This window comes from Talpa europaea (genome assembly GCF_964194135.1).
Source record: "Talpa europaea genome assembly, chromosome: 11".
NCBI classification, from domain to species: domain Eukaryota; kingdom Metazoa; phylum Chordata; class Mammalia; order Eulipotyphla; family Talpidae; genus Talpa; species Talpa europaea.
In genome coordinates, this window is record NC_140078.1 from 84,622,289 (window position 1) to 84,638,656 (window position 16,368).

The window sequence follows — 16,368 nt, forward strand, 5'->3', positions numbered from 1 at the left end:
TCTCCAGTCTTTTCCTATAAAATATAGAGGATACGTAGACTCATAGAATTATTTAAGTGAATTTAATAAGATAATGTTTAAAGAATGTCATGCATGGTGCTAGGACATAGTAAGCACCCAAATGTTAATTCCTTCGTCTTCTGACGTACAACAAACAATTATGGGTATGGGAAGCTATGAAAGTTACTACCTTTCTGTCAGTGTGGATATGCTGAAAAAAGACATCAGTAAAAGCATTTAAAACCTTTATCATTTTAATGAAAATTGTATTTTATACTTTTTATAAAACTTACAGATTTTTGGTTTTAAATGCTTTATTTTATTTATTTACCAACACTCAGTATTCTTAAGAATTCTGTGAGGTAGTTGGTGTTATTTCCTGTGCTTTACAGACACAGGAACTGAGGCAGAGAGGTTAATCAGTTTGCCCAGACTCACACAGAAACTTAAGTAGTAGAGCTTGATTTCAAACCTAGGCAGTTTGGTTTCAGAGTCCATATTCTTAACTACTATGCTGTACTACCTATAAAAGGAGGAGTTTTTAAACATCTTCACCAGTAACCACATTATTCTAAATATATTTTGCTCATTTTATTCAATGAAACATTTGTATGTTAATATTTTCATTCTTTTAAATAGCTGTCATGGATGCACTGGTAGAAGATGATATCTGCATTCTGAACCATGAAAAAGCCCAAAGAAGAGATACTCCAGTTTCAATATATTCAGGCGATGAGTCTGTTGCTTCACATTTTGCCCTTGTCACTGCATATGAAGACATCAAAAAGCGACTTAAGGATTCAGAGAAAGAGAATTCTCTCTTAAAGAAAAGAATAAGGTTTTTGGAAGAAAAGGTAATTATGCATTATCTTCATTTTTCTATCACTTAAATAATACAAAGTATTTGAAATTTAAATACTTTCCTGTCTTCCATGGTTGTGCTAAATTGTCAAAGGAGGCGGCTCCAAGAACATTATGTTTAATAATACCTTCAGCAGGGCTGAAAGTGTTATTCTTCTTTTTTCCATCTTGTGTCCAGATGTTCTTACTTCCTAGGCATATGTGTTGACTTCTTTGTTTTTGCAGGGAGGTGGGGTGGGGGAGGGCGGGTATTAGGGCATGGTGGGTTTGATTTTGTTTCTTGTCTTTGTTTACCTTGGTGGTAGGTGGAGGAGTGAGGAGACTTATTCTCATTCCTGGAGACAGGAAAAGCTAATTTTGGCTGCCTCAGCCTCCTCTCTTCTCTCCCCCCCAAAGCAAGCTCTGCTCAGTGCTTCAGGGATCTTATGTCCCTGCCCCACTTGCTTGCTCTTCCGTTCTGTGTTATGGGATCTGCACTCCACCAAGCTTGAGTCACCTGGCAAGGGGTGCCAGACATGACAAGCAGAGCCCAAGTAGCTGGACACGGGCAACCTTGTGCTGCTTGCCTGGCATGAGGTGCTAACTGTGAACTGTGTGTCTCAGTTACCTAGTAAGGCCACTACCACCAGGCAGCAGAACCCAGACTCCCAGATGCTGTGGATTTCTCCCTTAGATCTTTTCCTAGGGAATGGGAAGAGGTCTCTCCCACCTGCTCTGCCTGCAGCCCAACTCCCACAACTCAGCTCAGAGCAGTCCTCTCCACCACTGCTGCCAAGTTTCCTTTTGCTCTTTACAGTGGGAGGGGAGGGAGTCCCCAAACTGCAGGCACTCTTGGTTCTGCATTATGTGCACCCTCTGCCTCACTCCCTTTCCAGAAGAGTACGCCAGTAATATTTTCAGGCCTGGGAGGACCAGTGGCCATCCACTGGCCTGTCCCACCATCTTACCCCATGACCTCCTTTGCTGCTTTGCTCATTGTCCCCGCAAGCCACCAACTTCAGCACAGAACTTCCAACAAGTCCTTTGTCTCTGTCAGTGAACCATAAAATCTTCCTTTGAGCTAATTTGATTCTAGTTTTATTTTCTTTTTAGTTGTGTTTAGGGGAGTGATCCAGACCTTTCTATTCTGTGTTATGGGTATAGTTTCTCATACTAATTTACTTTCACTGCAGTTAAATAAATTTGTGCCATCTAGGGATAGAGTGAGAAAAGAGAACATATTGGAACTTGTATCTTTGTTTTAAAGTAGAAAAATGGGGTTTGGAATAATTAATACTGGAAATATTTTGTACTTTGACCAACAGTCATAGTAATTCCTTTTCTAGAATAATATTTTATGAACTAGCACATGTATTTCATAAAAAGTCAGGAAACACCTTACCTTGATACATTTTCTGAGGGAAGTTAAATACTATTGACTTGGAAAATACCTAAGGACTATAAAAGAATAATACACTATGTTTTAGTATGATGGGTTAATATAACACAAATACTATAACATGTAATATACTGATAAAAGCATAAAATAGAAGACTTTAAATATTGTTCATAAAGCATAATTATATGGAAGCACCTGAGGGGAGATATCCTATGCTGTCAAAATATTAACAAGAATGTAAAACAATGGTACTTCATTAATAAATCAATAAAGAATTGTGTGGAAATAAAACGTTCAGTTATAGTTCAGGCTTTATCTTTGAATACAATGATTAAAGTAAGATATGCAGTCACCAAAAAACTGATTTAGTTTGTGTGTGTGCGCAGAATGCCTCTAAAGCTCTTCTTTGTAATTTTATGCCATTAGCTTATAGGAGCTCGATCAGATGAAGAAACAAGTTCTGTGGGACGAGAACAAGTAAACAAGGCTTATCGTGCATATCGAGAAGTTTGCATTGATAGAGATAATTTGAAGAGCAAACTGGACAAAATGGTAAGTTAGCTTGAAAAGAATATTGCAAATGAATTTTCTCCTTTAAGAGGTTTACAAGTGGAATAAGAAATATTTACATTTATTAAATTAAAAATGAAAAATCAAGGTAAAAAATTTTTATAGTAAATACTTATAACTTATTTGTATACAAAATAAATAATGTGTAATGATTTTTAGGACTTAAATACATCTGATGCCACTGATTTTGAAAAAAACATTACATGGTGGAATTAGTCACTATGTCAAAAAAAAAAAAAGAAAGCCAGTGAATACTATGTCCTGAGTTAGAACATGAACATGAGAAATTAAGAAGCAGGATTTTATTTTCCCATTCTTCTTTTAAAGGGCTAGAATGAGTTTTTTAAACATCTAGCTGAAAATTTATATATAATACCAACTTACAGATTTTACTGAATATAATTTGGCGTTTTCCCTACTTAACTAGAATAAAGACAACTCTGAATCTTTGAAAGTATTGAATGAACAGCTACAATCTAAAGAAGTAGAACTCCTGCAGCTAAGGACAGAGGTGGAAACTCAGCAGGGTATGCCACTTACTTGTTATAAATATTCTAATGGAATTAATACATTTTTCCATTCATGTGTTATATCCATGATCAATTTTCTATATCTCTAATGCTTATTTAATTTTTAGACTTACATTAATTTTTCTGTTCTGCTTTTATGAAGTGTTAACTCCTTTTAATATTTCCATAGATATAAACTGCAATTAAAAAAAAAGAGGGTTGTTATTCAGTACTAGTTTGTATAGGAATTACAGGAAGAAAGGAGTAAACTCCATCTTTGTCAAAACTTCTTACCTGCTAGTGTGTTCTGGCTCTTCCTTCCTCTTGAATTTTTGTTCACTGTTAGACACACTATCATGGAATAGTTATAATTGCTTTTTACTTTTTTAATTTTCTCAGGTTCTTAAAATGTGAGATAGATACTAAAGTTAAAAGTTAAGTCTGGGGGTTATGGGTATTAACCAGTTCCCATGAACATTCTGATGAGACAAACTGAATAATGGGTCTTTGACAGATCTTTTGTTAGGGTATTGAGATGATACCTATTGTGGTAGCTAGTGAGGGCTTTTTTCTTGGTAGAATGAAGAAGTCAAGGATGTTAGTACTCAGTTGTATTGCATTACTACAATGAAATATTTATAAATAAAATTGTACTGACATGTTCTAGGCCTGATGGTCAAATATTTTAGTACTCTGAAGGGACCAAATGTTGTTTGCTGAGTGTGCTTCAGTTTATTCACTTCATTTAATTTTCATTATTATCTTAACCTTAAATTAATAGATTATCGATGTCTACAGTTTTAGAAAATGCTTGCTATTAGTGTTGTATCTTTCAAGTTCCCAGACCAACAAATTTGTATTTTAAACTAAACAGAAAATAAGAACCAGGGGAGATGAATACATTCTAAAACAAGATGCTAGATTTCTTATTCTCAGTAACAGATCTTTGAACGTATTTACTGTTTTTCAAATATTATTAATTGTGCATGTTTTATATCAATTTTTCTATCATCTATACTTTACCAGCATAATTTATTTTAAATTACAGTTTATGTAAAAGGCAGAGATAAAAATTTTAATGTCCATCCCTTTTGTAGTGATAAGGAATTTAAATCCACCTTCATCACATTGGGAGGTGGAAAAGTTGAGCTGTGACCTGAAGATCCATGGCTTGGAACAAGAACTGGAACTGATGAGGAAAGAATGTAGCGATCTCAAAATAGAGCTACAAAAAGCCAAACAAACGGTACTACAACATTAAACTGAGAAATTCAATATTCTGTGGGGATTATATGTAGGATTTATAACTATTAAAACCATAGAGTTCACATAAAACTATTTTGCTTTGAAAAGTTCCTTTATATTTCCCTTTAATCATTTTTGCTAATATTGATATACTTTGGTTAGCATAAACTCAGAATTACATAATTTTGTTTAATAAAGTAATTTTTTAAAAGTTTACAGTTTATTAAAACAATTCTTTCACATTCCCTTTCTTTCAATTTCCTTGAGTTATTACTTCTCTGAAAAGTTCAAAGATAATTCAGGTTTTAAGTTTCCCATTTTATTTAAACTAGTATTTTGATTAATTTAGACATCATAAGAGTGACTTGATTTCTAGAATTCTTTAAAAGAAGAAGAAAACTTTGCAGAGTTCACAAACATCTAGAAATATAATACAGGGCAACTTTAATTTCAGCAAATTATATGGAATTCAGGAATTGGGAACACAAGTAAAAACTAAAAATCCTGTTAACTGCTAAACTGAGGTTAACCTAGTCATCCATTAAAATACAAATTGCCTCTCAGGTTCTCACCAAGAGTATGTTTACTAATACTTCCCATTGGATTCTAACAAGCTTGGATATGTTTTTGCAGATTAGTGATGACAATTAGTTCTGAGAATGAAAAGAAGACATGATAGAGAAGCAGGAATGTGTGAAAGCAATGCACCAAAACACAAGGTTTAAAATAGTTATCAGAAAATGGAAAGCTTACTAGTCTGGAGTCATAACAATTATCTATGTTATATGCACTTATATAGTTCAACCATTTTGTCCTTCAGAGGATTCTAACACTATTGAGGAGCTGTGTCACTTACCTCAAGTTCCTCTGCCACTAACTGAAAAAGGAACTACTTCCCATATTTCCTGATTGCCCACAGTCTGCCCTGAGTCCCAAGTGTCTTTAGTTGGAGCTGACATTTGACATTTCTCTTCTATAATGTAGTTATCAAAGATGACCATTCATTAAGAATGAGCCAGGCATTAAGAATAAAAAAAGCGTCCTCCATTGGCCTTGAATAAATGAATTCCGCTGGATAATGAGAACTTGGTTTGAAGCCCCCCTCCCTTCCACTGACCCAAAAAAGGGGAAAAACAAAAATTGTCAATTAGAAACAAAATGCTTTTTATTCTACTTGATATCTGAAGTTGATTTTCCCAACTGTGATCTTACAGCTACATGCCACAATTTCCTGAAAAGGTTTCCAGCATCTGGTCACATAAGCCCAGTCACAATAGCCCAGAAAGCATCTTTTTGAAAAAAAACTTGCAAGAAAAGATCTGCATGTAAGAGCTTTGACTTACAGTTGTCAGTGTATACATTCTACTTGAAATCATTTGATGGCATTTATATATAATGGATATTCCTTATACAGTAGGAAGCAATACCACTGAATTAAAAACTCACCTCATAATTATGGTGTGACTTACTAACTCTTACATTAGGAAAGTCATTTAACCATTTGGAATTTGTTTTCTAGAAAAGTAAACATTAAATACCTATTTTTTAAATGAAGATTAAATGAGATATAAATAAAACAGTCCCTGCCTCACATACAATAAATTCAATCAGTGAATGTCTGAAAAAAAAAAAAGGTAGGTTAATTCAGAAAAGCAATGCTTTGTGTGTGTGGTGCATGTGCCAGGTCATGCTCATGCAGTTTCACTTCCTAATTACTAGTTACTCTTTTCCACTAGATGGTGCTAGGGGATTGAGCTAATGAAATGGAGTTTGAGATACAAAGAAGCTTTAACAATTCAAAGATAAGGGGAAGGTTCGTTTTTTTTTTTTTTTTTTTTTTTTTTTTGTTGTTGTTGTTGTTGTTTTAAGGTTTTAAGCTGTTCGATCTCCATAGGAATTTATGTGGTGGGTGGAAGGAAGATTTAAAGTAAAACATGCTCACAGCTATTACTAAGCAATGAAACCAGGAAGAATAGAAATGCCTAATATCTACTTATCAAGGGTTCCAAGTTGAAATCTTCATGTTCTAGTCTTTTAAGTCTTATTTAGAGATGTTGCTAATCAGAGTCCTCCTAAATATGAGAATCAAACAAAAAACCAAGGAGAGAAAAGCCATTTATAATTTTACATCTCATGTGGCCATATTTTACACCATAATTTTTTTAAGATCGTACTTTTTGTGAAACATTTTATAATACATTTTGAAGTGTGAGATAGTATCCTGCATGGACATAACAGTATTTGTTTTTATTTTAAGCACTTGGTGACTTCCTTTAATTCTTGGTAGGTTCCAGGATGGACCTTTTAGACTATCTGGATCCCCCCCAAATTTCTAGCCACTTATATTCAAAATGGTTGATCTTTTTAGAAAACAGATTGTAAGGCCAAAGAAATATAACAAACTCTGCAAGAATAAGATGTAGTTGGATTAGATGTCTAATGTACCCATTAATAGTCCTTTTAGAGACTCACAATATGTTGGGGTATACTAAAAGTTGCGAGAAGTTCTGTAGTATAAGAACCTGTTTATTCTGAGCGATATTTCCCAAGATTTTGTAGCCATAGGCCCTTGTTTATATGAAATTGCCACATATGGCACTAAGCAGATCCATTATTCCATCACTGTTAGAAGGACACTGTCAGGTACATGTCTTAGAATATTAGAGACTTTTGTGCTTAGTGATAGTTCAAACAAGAGTTTCTGAATTATTAGTTGGTAGCCAGAAAATAATTTCCTACCCCAAAATACCAATGGCTTTAAAAATAAGGTTTCTATTGCACATACAAGTGTAAGAATATACTAGTTAAAGAAATACTTATGATCTGATCCTTTCACATTTCAAAGACTTAAGGTTTTATTTTTTTCCCATGAGCAGTTTTATTTTTTAAAGAAAATCAAAGCATTAGTGACTTTAAATAAATGGAAGTGATTTAAAAATAACTGGTATAGGTTGGTGGTATTCTGTTAAATTTAATGTAAAGTCTAGTTTTATGCTATACAGTTACAGATATATTCTGTAAAAGCTTGAAATGTCTTAATAAAGTGATGAGAATAAATAGAATGATTTAGTTCAACTTTTACTTTTTTAAAAAATGAATAACAGGTTCCATCTCAGGAAGACAGTCTGAAGAGCAAAGATCTCCAAAGATTAAGCATTTCAAGGTATGAACATTCTTCAGCATTCAAAGAAAAAAATTTGTTTTCCATAGGCCATTTCCTATAGATACCTAGATTTCTGCTAGGATGAAGCTTAAAAACAAGTGGACACTTGTTGGATACCACATGTGAACTCCGATCACAGTATATTCATGAAAAACATTTAACTATTCTTTAATAATAGGCTTACACTTGAGTAGGAGAAAAGGTGTATATTGTGATCTTAAAATTTTTGACCATTCAAAATATTTTAGATTAAATTTTAGAAAACTAGCTGTAAAGAAATATTCTATAATAAATTCTGATTTTGTACATGAAGGATTATGCATTTTTACATACTGTAATAACCCTTTGTCTTAAGAACAAACCTGAACCACCTTTTCATTCTTTGGTATAGTATGAATTTTAAGAGAACTTTGCTCTGTGGTAGAAACAAAAGTAGCTATCAGGAGTTCATGTATGTTATTTTAACCTTTTTTTCCCTCAAAATATATCATTTTTACCTGAGTAATTTAAGTGCTATGTTTTAAATTATTTGGTGATTTTCTTTTCTGCTATGGTATCATCCTCTTTCTCCACATATACTGCCATCCAAAGAAAAATACTACCTAACTGACTTCATTGTTGAATCATTTGACTTCCAAAGTTTACTGACCTGAAGTAAAAATGTGAATTGTTTCATTCCATTTCTATCAGAAGCCTAATTGAGAGAGATGATCAATTTTAGGAGATACAATGCAGCCACTCTTATACTTCTTCTATAAAGGACGGGCAGTAAATATTTTAGGCCATGCGGGTCATCTAGTAACTGTTACAACTTTTCCGCTCTGCCATTTGAATAGTATTTCAGTTATATCTTCAACTTTCATCTAAATTTATAGCAAGAAAGTTTTTACATTTTTCTTAAACAGTGCCTAATATACTTGCACATGAATTATTTTTTAAGGTTGTCTTTGTCAGTTGTCTTTTCAGTTGTCAGTCTAGGTGTGTAGGTTTCCCCTTAATGATTGTTATATTTGTCATTTTCATAAACTTTTAAATTTTGAAAAAGCAGGAAAAAATTCAGTAAGTCAAAAGGGTATTAAAGACTTCAAGTTGCTAGGCGTTCTATTTTTCTCTGCCCATTTTGCTGCTTTCAAGTTATCCTGGCTTTTCCTTTTAAAAATTGGATTAGCCACTTAACACTGAGCAGCTTAGGCTTTCCAGCAGGTGGTGCTATGGCTTTTTTTTTTTCTTTTTTGGTTCTTGCCTTTTGATGCTATTCTAAATGCCTCAAGCACATGAGGAGCTGCCTGTGTCAGGGGGTTTGGGGAGGGACATGAAGAGTAACGAGCTGCCATCATGGACATGCTGGCATAGGTCTTCCTGTGGATGGCCAAGCTGTTGTCCCTGCTCTTTGGAATCCCAGTGCTGAGATTAAGCAATATATCCACTATCGGTACACTTCACGGCGGCTCTTAAATGGTGCCAGTACAGATCCCAACGTGTGGGGGACTGCAAATATAGTGTAGACTGATTGCTCTGTGTCATCCTTGTGGAGCTGCTAGCCTTCTTATGGAGTACCTCACTTTCTACATTTTCAGCTTCACTTGGGTAATCAAGGGTGTGTGCTGCTACCCTGTCTCAGTCACCCTTCCTCAGTGTCTTCGGCTGGGCTGGTAGCCCTGCTGTCTCAGCACTTCCGGACCACCACGTCCACATGTAATTCTTCACCCGCCATCCATTACACCAATGTGTTGAACTCCTCAGTTTCTCCTCTAATGCAGTCTGTGTTAGTCACTGAGGTGCTTCAGCCTCACCTTTGTACTATGGGGTTCTCTCAGTGGTATCCCATTCCTTGCTAATAGTGGTTCATCCTATGAGCAAACATCCTCTGCCACCATCTTGGTGATATCCCCCAAACAATTAGATATTTTTAAGGATTATTTTTCATTTATTTGGAAAATTCTCTTTTTGGGGAAAGCTTTTTTTGTATATCACTTGGTCTTGCAAATGAGGTATTGTATATACCATTTCCCTAATACAGAGTGAACTTTTTAGTTTAGTACTAGAGGCTTTTTATAGGTACTCAGTGTGCATAACATGAATTAACAGTAAAGCCCTATCCAGCAGGAATTTCATCAATGTCCTGCCAGTGGGCTGTTTTTGGTGTTAGCTTTAGGTTGATGCCATCAGTTCTTAAGCCAGATAGAGGTATAAGATAAATAAAACTTCATAGAATTTAAATTCTAAACTTTGCTATGTTTAATTTAGGCACGAAAATTTGTGAGTAAAGAGAAGCATTTTAAAAACATGGGATAAAGCAGAACAGAATAGAACCTAACAAGTTGGCTTCTCTTAACTTACTTTGGGGGGTGGGGGCTGCAGTATAAAATGATTATTTGTTCTGCCAGGCAATCCAGAATGTTCGGAAGGCATTTGTTTGGGGCAATCATATTTGACAATATACAACATCTTTTAGTCTATAGTGCTGAACTAAGACTACCCCATACTTTCCTATTACTTTTTCTAGTGGATTTAATAGTTCAAATTTTTACAAGCTAAAGAAAAATATGTATGGTTAAAGTTAAAACTCAAGTTAGTGGATTTTCTTATGTAAGTAATGTTCATTTTTATATACACACTAATATTAGAGTTGACTGTATAGTGCCAATTAAGAAAACTGGGCTTTTACACGAGCTTTGTAAGCAGGACATGTATCCCTTTTGATGCAGCAAGCAGATTTCATTACATTTAAAATTCAGGGGGTGGGTAACTTTACATGGGGTCAAGAAGGTGGTATTGGCATATTGTGTAGCATGTTGTAGGTGCCTGGTAAGTGAATGTTAGGAAAAATGCTACCCCAAAGGGGAGTAAGCAGTCATTAGAGTAGATGAGTAAAGGTGGCTTTGAAAAGCAGCATGTTCAAGTAAGTGATCCTGAACGTGGTTCCACATGCATAAAATGAGGTTACTCAGTTTGCCAAAGCGGTGTGAGAAAGAGGGTGAAGTGTCTGCCACATACCAAATTCTCAACCACTGCAACCATCCCTTTTTATTTGTTCGCCTATTTTTTTGTGTTTTCATTTGGGATACTTTAGTGCTATATCCTAATATCTAAGTAGTTTTATGACAACTACATATATTATCAGAAATTTGCTTGTACGGCATTTAAAACAAAAGTTTACTTAAGTTTATACTCCCCGTTGGAGGGTATATGGGAAACTGATACAGACTCAGAAATATCTAGGTAAGTAATGATTAGTTGGAAGCCTGCTAAAAGATTTGTGAGATAACAACTTAACCTTTTCTAATTGCACTTGAGTAATGATTTAAATATTTTGTTCACCTAGAATTAAATTTTAAACACTTTTCAGACTACAGTGCTTGACAGTAACTGTAATTACTTTGTTATCCACTAGAGGGAGAGCTTATACTTAGAAAAATCCAAAATTAGTTCGATCTGTGTCTTCAACTGAGGTGACATTAAGGGTAAAAGACTTAGAAGTACGTTAAACTTTGTTGCTAGTTTCTGGTTTAACCTAATTTATAGTCACTCTTCATGAAACTGAATTTATATATATCAGGCACTGATTCAATACCTCTATAGCAATTATCTTTATCTTACATGTTTATTTTGAATGAAAAATAAATATGCTTGACAAATTATTGATAGTACCCAAATATTACCTTGGGTATTTGCTTTTCTCCAAGTCAGGTCCTGATTTACCATCTCATGCCAGTAAGTTTTTAAACTCTTATTCACATCATGATTGTCTGCATGAATTAGCACATGCACAGTGTTTACATTTCTTGCTATGTAATATAACTCTGGAAAGCATACTGAATGCCCAGAGTTTCACCAAGGAACCAACAACTCTTTTCACACTTAAGACAGGTTCTTATGTGAAACATTCATTGTAGCATACATTTTAGATGTTTACTGGTGAGGTAGAGGTGGTTAACTAAGTTTTGTTAAGTAATTATTTCACACCTATCAAAAGCCTGCAAAAAGCATTGTGATTTTTAATAGACTGGTGGTTAATGAGTGACACAATGGACTAAAATAAGTAGGTCTTTCTGAAAAGCAATATAAAGTTTATCATTATTTCTTAACACTTGTATTGAATGGATTGAATGAGAGGGAATACATAATTATGTTTGTGAGTAGATTTAGATACTGAGTGTGTCATCCCTTGAAGTTTATAGTTAGAAAGTATGAAATGTTTGTCTCACGTGATTTAATTGTTACTAAAATTACACTGCACCTATAAAATGGGGGAGAAAATGGTCATTTGAACGCTATGACATCATTTGTACTTTAATTTAAAATTTTACATATTCTTGTACATGTTGAAGATTTTGGTAAATTTAATTGGCAATTAAAACCTAAAGGAATCATGAATATCCAACTAAGAATAGTCAATGGAAGATGAAATTTACAAAAATTAGCTTTAAAGTAACTTACCTGATTAAGATAATTAAAATAATTTTGATTATAAAAATAGGAAACATTTGTAAAGTTTTTACTTGTTTCATATAATCCTCTCTGAAGCTTCTTTCTCCTTGCTAGGAAGTCATGTGGCTGCTCACGTCTTGTGCTCTCATGTCATATTGGTAAGCAACAGTGAGTGATACAGCACAAACATGTAAGAATGTAATGCAAGAAACCAAAATTTTATTTTAATGTGGACCTGAGTATACACTCAAAAATTTGATGTATCATTTTACTTCACAATGTCAAACCAACCAGAAGGTAAATACAAATTTAAACCTATACAGGAATGATATCATGTGATGCCACTACTACTGACTATATATAAGCAGGACACTACATATTATTGGCTGCAATAAAATTTTAATTCTGAGAAGAGAATGATAAACTCATTAGAAAACTTTTGGTATTATATCCAAGAATAAAGAAAAATTTTAAATTTAAGTACAAATGATGTCATCGCATTCAAATGACCGTTATCTCCCCCATTCTATAGGTGTAATTTTAATAATAATGAAATCACATGAAAAAAACATTTCATACTTTTTGTTTAACTATAAACTTCAAGGGATAACACTCTCAGTATCTAAATCTACTCACAAACATAATTATTATTTCACCTCATTCAAATACTCTTGGTAATACCCTTCTGTTTAAATAGTGCGGTTAATTGCTAGAAATTGTTTTTATGAGTAATATCTTTTCACTTGTTATCATAGCCTAATTAAACATCTTTCAATTAAATGAGGAAGATTAACCTACATCTTAAAATTTCAGTAGAAATAGATATGGTTCATTCTTATTTTAAGATTATTGCCCTTTTGGTCCATTAAAAAAAATGACTTTAAAAAAATAAAAATCTATTTCAGTGACAATATACAACATGCATACTGGGAACTGAAGAGAGAGATGTCTAATTTACATCTGGTGACTCAAGTACAAGCTGAACTACTAAGAAAACTGAAAACCTCAACTGCAATCAAGAAAGGTAAGTCAGGCCTCCCTGGCGGTGCAAGGGGTTAAGCGCAGCGCTGTGAAGATGTCTGCAGCTTCTGCAACACGTTCAAACCCCAGCCAGGGAGCTACCCACATGGCACAGCAGGCCTCTCCTGACTCGTCTGCTGCTCCCATCAGCAGTATACGTCGGTCTGCCTGCCTGTTCTGTTCCCTGCTCTGTCTCTGGTGAATCCTCTCACCTCCCACACCTCTGGCCTGTACCCCAGCTCTTGTAATCATAAATGAGTAAATCTTTAAAGAGGAAAAAAAAAAAAAAAGGTTAAGTCAGTGCTGGAAACCACTGGTTCCAGCCAAACTGCTTGAAGAGCAACTAGGTCTTGTATCTTACCAAATCTCATCAAATGAGTTTGATAAGCCAAAGTATACACAGTGTTCATAGTCAACCCATTTTGTGCTTTGGCTTCAGTCTCATACTGGTCAACTTCACACATAAAGGTGTTGCTGATGTGTTTTTTCTTTAGTACTGTATTCTTTTCCCCTTGTGGCTTTTTTTTCTCAGCCAAGTGTTGCTTATATGTAAAAGGCTGAGGTGTTAAGTTTGCTCTAGTTGACCTTTTACCACAACTACTTCATATATTGAAAAAAAGACCAAAGGCTATTTTTCATTCCAGTGCTAGAGAGTACAGCAAGACCTAACCTTTTAGTTTGTTTTGAAAAACAGAAGTTTGATTCATTATTTGGGTTTCATTTTTTATAAGCTTAAATTTTTTCCCACAAGTTGTTTAGAATGGAGGCTTCTTCCCCACCAACGAAACAAAATCTTCACTGCTTTTACCTTCATGTTTAACTGCCTGGCTGACTAAAATGTTTGAGTTTTGTTTTAACTAGCAGTGGCTACTTTACCAAAGCTATTTTTATACTTCAGAGAAAAATCAGTGTGTTTGTACCTTTTATTAGATAGTAGTTCTATTTCTGAAAACGTGTGTAACATAAATAATAACGCCCTAAAGTCTGCTTTTTAAAGGAATATGTCTTTTTTATAAAAAAAGTCACTACAAAGTTTTAAGTCATCATTTGCATCTCAGGTTGTCCCTGAGAAGGGAAAAGAGATGGTTTATTTTATAAATAATTCTCAGAAGTGTTTTCTAGTGGCAAATTGGTAAAGAAAACTAAATTCAAAAGTCCTTTCAGTTTCTAGTGAGTTACTTATGAAGCGGACAAAATAATACGGTGTTTTTGCAGCGCCTAACGCGTTCAGTTGTTCTCAGGCTTCACAGCAGTCAGGTATAAAACAGCTAATTATGTTAAGTTCATAGTAGAGATAAGACTTGTCTTAAAAGGGACTTGATTAATTTGCAGTGAGTTTTCAGTGTGTCTTCATCACTTCCAAAGAATAATAAAGGAGAAAATGTTCTTTCTATATTTGCAGCGTTGAGGACAAGTGAACTATGAATTAATACTTCACTCATATGTCCCTTCTGAGCTGGTAAATGATAAATCTGTTGCTTTGAATCTTCAGTTTCCTAGCACATTTCCTACAGTGGTGGCAACTCAAGGCTACCACCCCTCACCACAGAACTCAACTGCTTTCTTGAGTAGACAGAGTTGAGACTAGGCCACTATTTTTCCTGACCTATATCACCTTTTTCTAGAAGCTGAGCAGTTGCTTCCAGTTCTCCCCCACTCCTATCCACCCTCCCAGTAGAAAAGGTAATAATCTTTGTTTTGTAATGTGGTTCAATCTCTTCTAAAATTAAATAGTAGCAAGCTTTAGTTGCACTTGTCATCTTTCTTGGACTTAGGATAAATCTATCTTTAATGACCTGTAGGCCAAATATATAAGCCATCATTTGTGTATTGAACATATTTTTCTGTTTTCTTTTAATTGGCCATAGGAAAACTGGAATTTACTATGTGTTTTACAAAAATCAATTGATAGCTTTTTTCAAGTGGTTTTATCTATACGAAGCCTCTGAAAATATATTAAAGCTTCATTTGGGGTCTCACCAATTCAGTTATTTCTAGATTTACTTTTGGACTATATGGAAAGAAGATTTGAATAAAGAAAGGAATTTATATTTAACTAAAATAAAAACCTAAAACTTAGGAAAAGCAGACACATTATACAGTCTGCAAGCTTTTAACCACGGTAGGAGTCAGTGAGGGGATTTTTGCTTGTATTTTAATTCCTTGGCTCTGTGATGAAGGTAGAACAGGATTACTGTGTCTGTTTTCAGACAGGGGAGACATATAGAACAGTTTAGCGACTTACGTAGTTACAATATTACTAAATAGCCACTCCAGAATTAGAATCAGATCTTCTGTCATCTATCTCCACGCCATGCTGCCTCTTGAAATCTTTTATTTCTGGTTCTCCAATTCACCGAATAAGTGACATTTTATGATCATATTTGCCACAACAACTGACATTTAGCCTGTATTTTCTTTTTCAGCCTGTGCCCCAGAATGCATGGAGGACCTTGGGAAAGACAGCACAAAACTGCATTTGACAAATTTTACTGCAACATACAAAAGACACCTCCCTCTCTCACCTAATGGCAAAACTCTTTGTCATACCACATCTTCCCCTCTACAAGGAGATATAAAGGTTTTGTCAGAGAAAGCAATTCTCCAATCATGGATAGATAATGAGCGCTCCATTCCTCATGATGGTACAAACTTCCAGGAACACAACTCTTACAGCAGAAATTCTCTCGAAGATAATTCTTGGGTGTTCCCAAGTCCTCCTAAATCAAGTGATACAGCCTTTGGGGAAACTAAAAATAAAACATTGCCTTTACCCAACCTGACACCACTGCATTACTTGGATCAACATAATCAAAACTGCCTTTATAAGAATTAATTCTCAAGAGGTTTCAAGACTTAAGGATGCTGTTTCCCTTCATGGTTCTCAAGAAATTATTTAACAAACTGAAAGCGGGTTTTGACTAAAATTTTGTAGTTCTTTAGCGTATACATTTGCACATATTGTACCATATTGTGTAGCTGATTTTGCAGTATGAAAGAGTACCATCCAGTTCCATGTTGTGACAAAGAATCAGATATATGCTACTAATTAATAAATTAATAAACTCTTAGGTGTTTCATAAAGACAGTTCTACCTTTGATAATTATATAAATTTTGCCTCACATAAAGAATGGAAATTAAAGTTTTTAGATAAGGTTTTACAAAGTGTAAAACCTAAATATCTATACAT

The 16,368-nt window shown here is 34.5% G+C and overlaps 1 protein-coding gene across 2 annotated transcripts; it reads left to right on the top strand.

The window, feature by feature from the left end:
* Positions 1-644: 644 nt before the first annotated feature.
* AZI2 (5-azacytidine induced 2) lies at positions 645-16,013 on the top strand (the record flags this gene model as incomplete). Of its 2 annotated transcripts, none has more annotated exons than XM_084246764.1 (7): positions 645-854; positions 2,666-2,791; positions 3,237-3,336; positions 4,416-4,564; positions 7,668-7,726; positions 13,063-13,202; positions 15,616-16,013. In XM_084246764.1, the coding sequence occupies 7 exons, from the start codon at positions 645-647 to the stop codon at positions 16,011-16,013; spliced, it is 1,182 nt and encodes a 393-aa protein (XP_084102890.1). The 2 variants fall into 2 exon arrangements, with proteins under 2 accessions (XP_084102890.1, XP_084102891.1); XM_084246765.1 differs by having other exon boundaries at positions 13,063-13,181; positions 15,604-16,013.
* Positions 16,014-16,368: the final 355 nt, after the last annotated feature.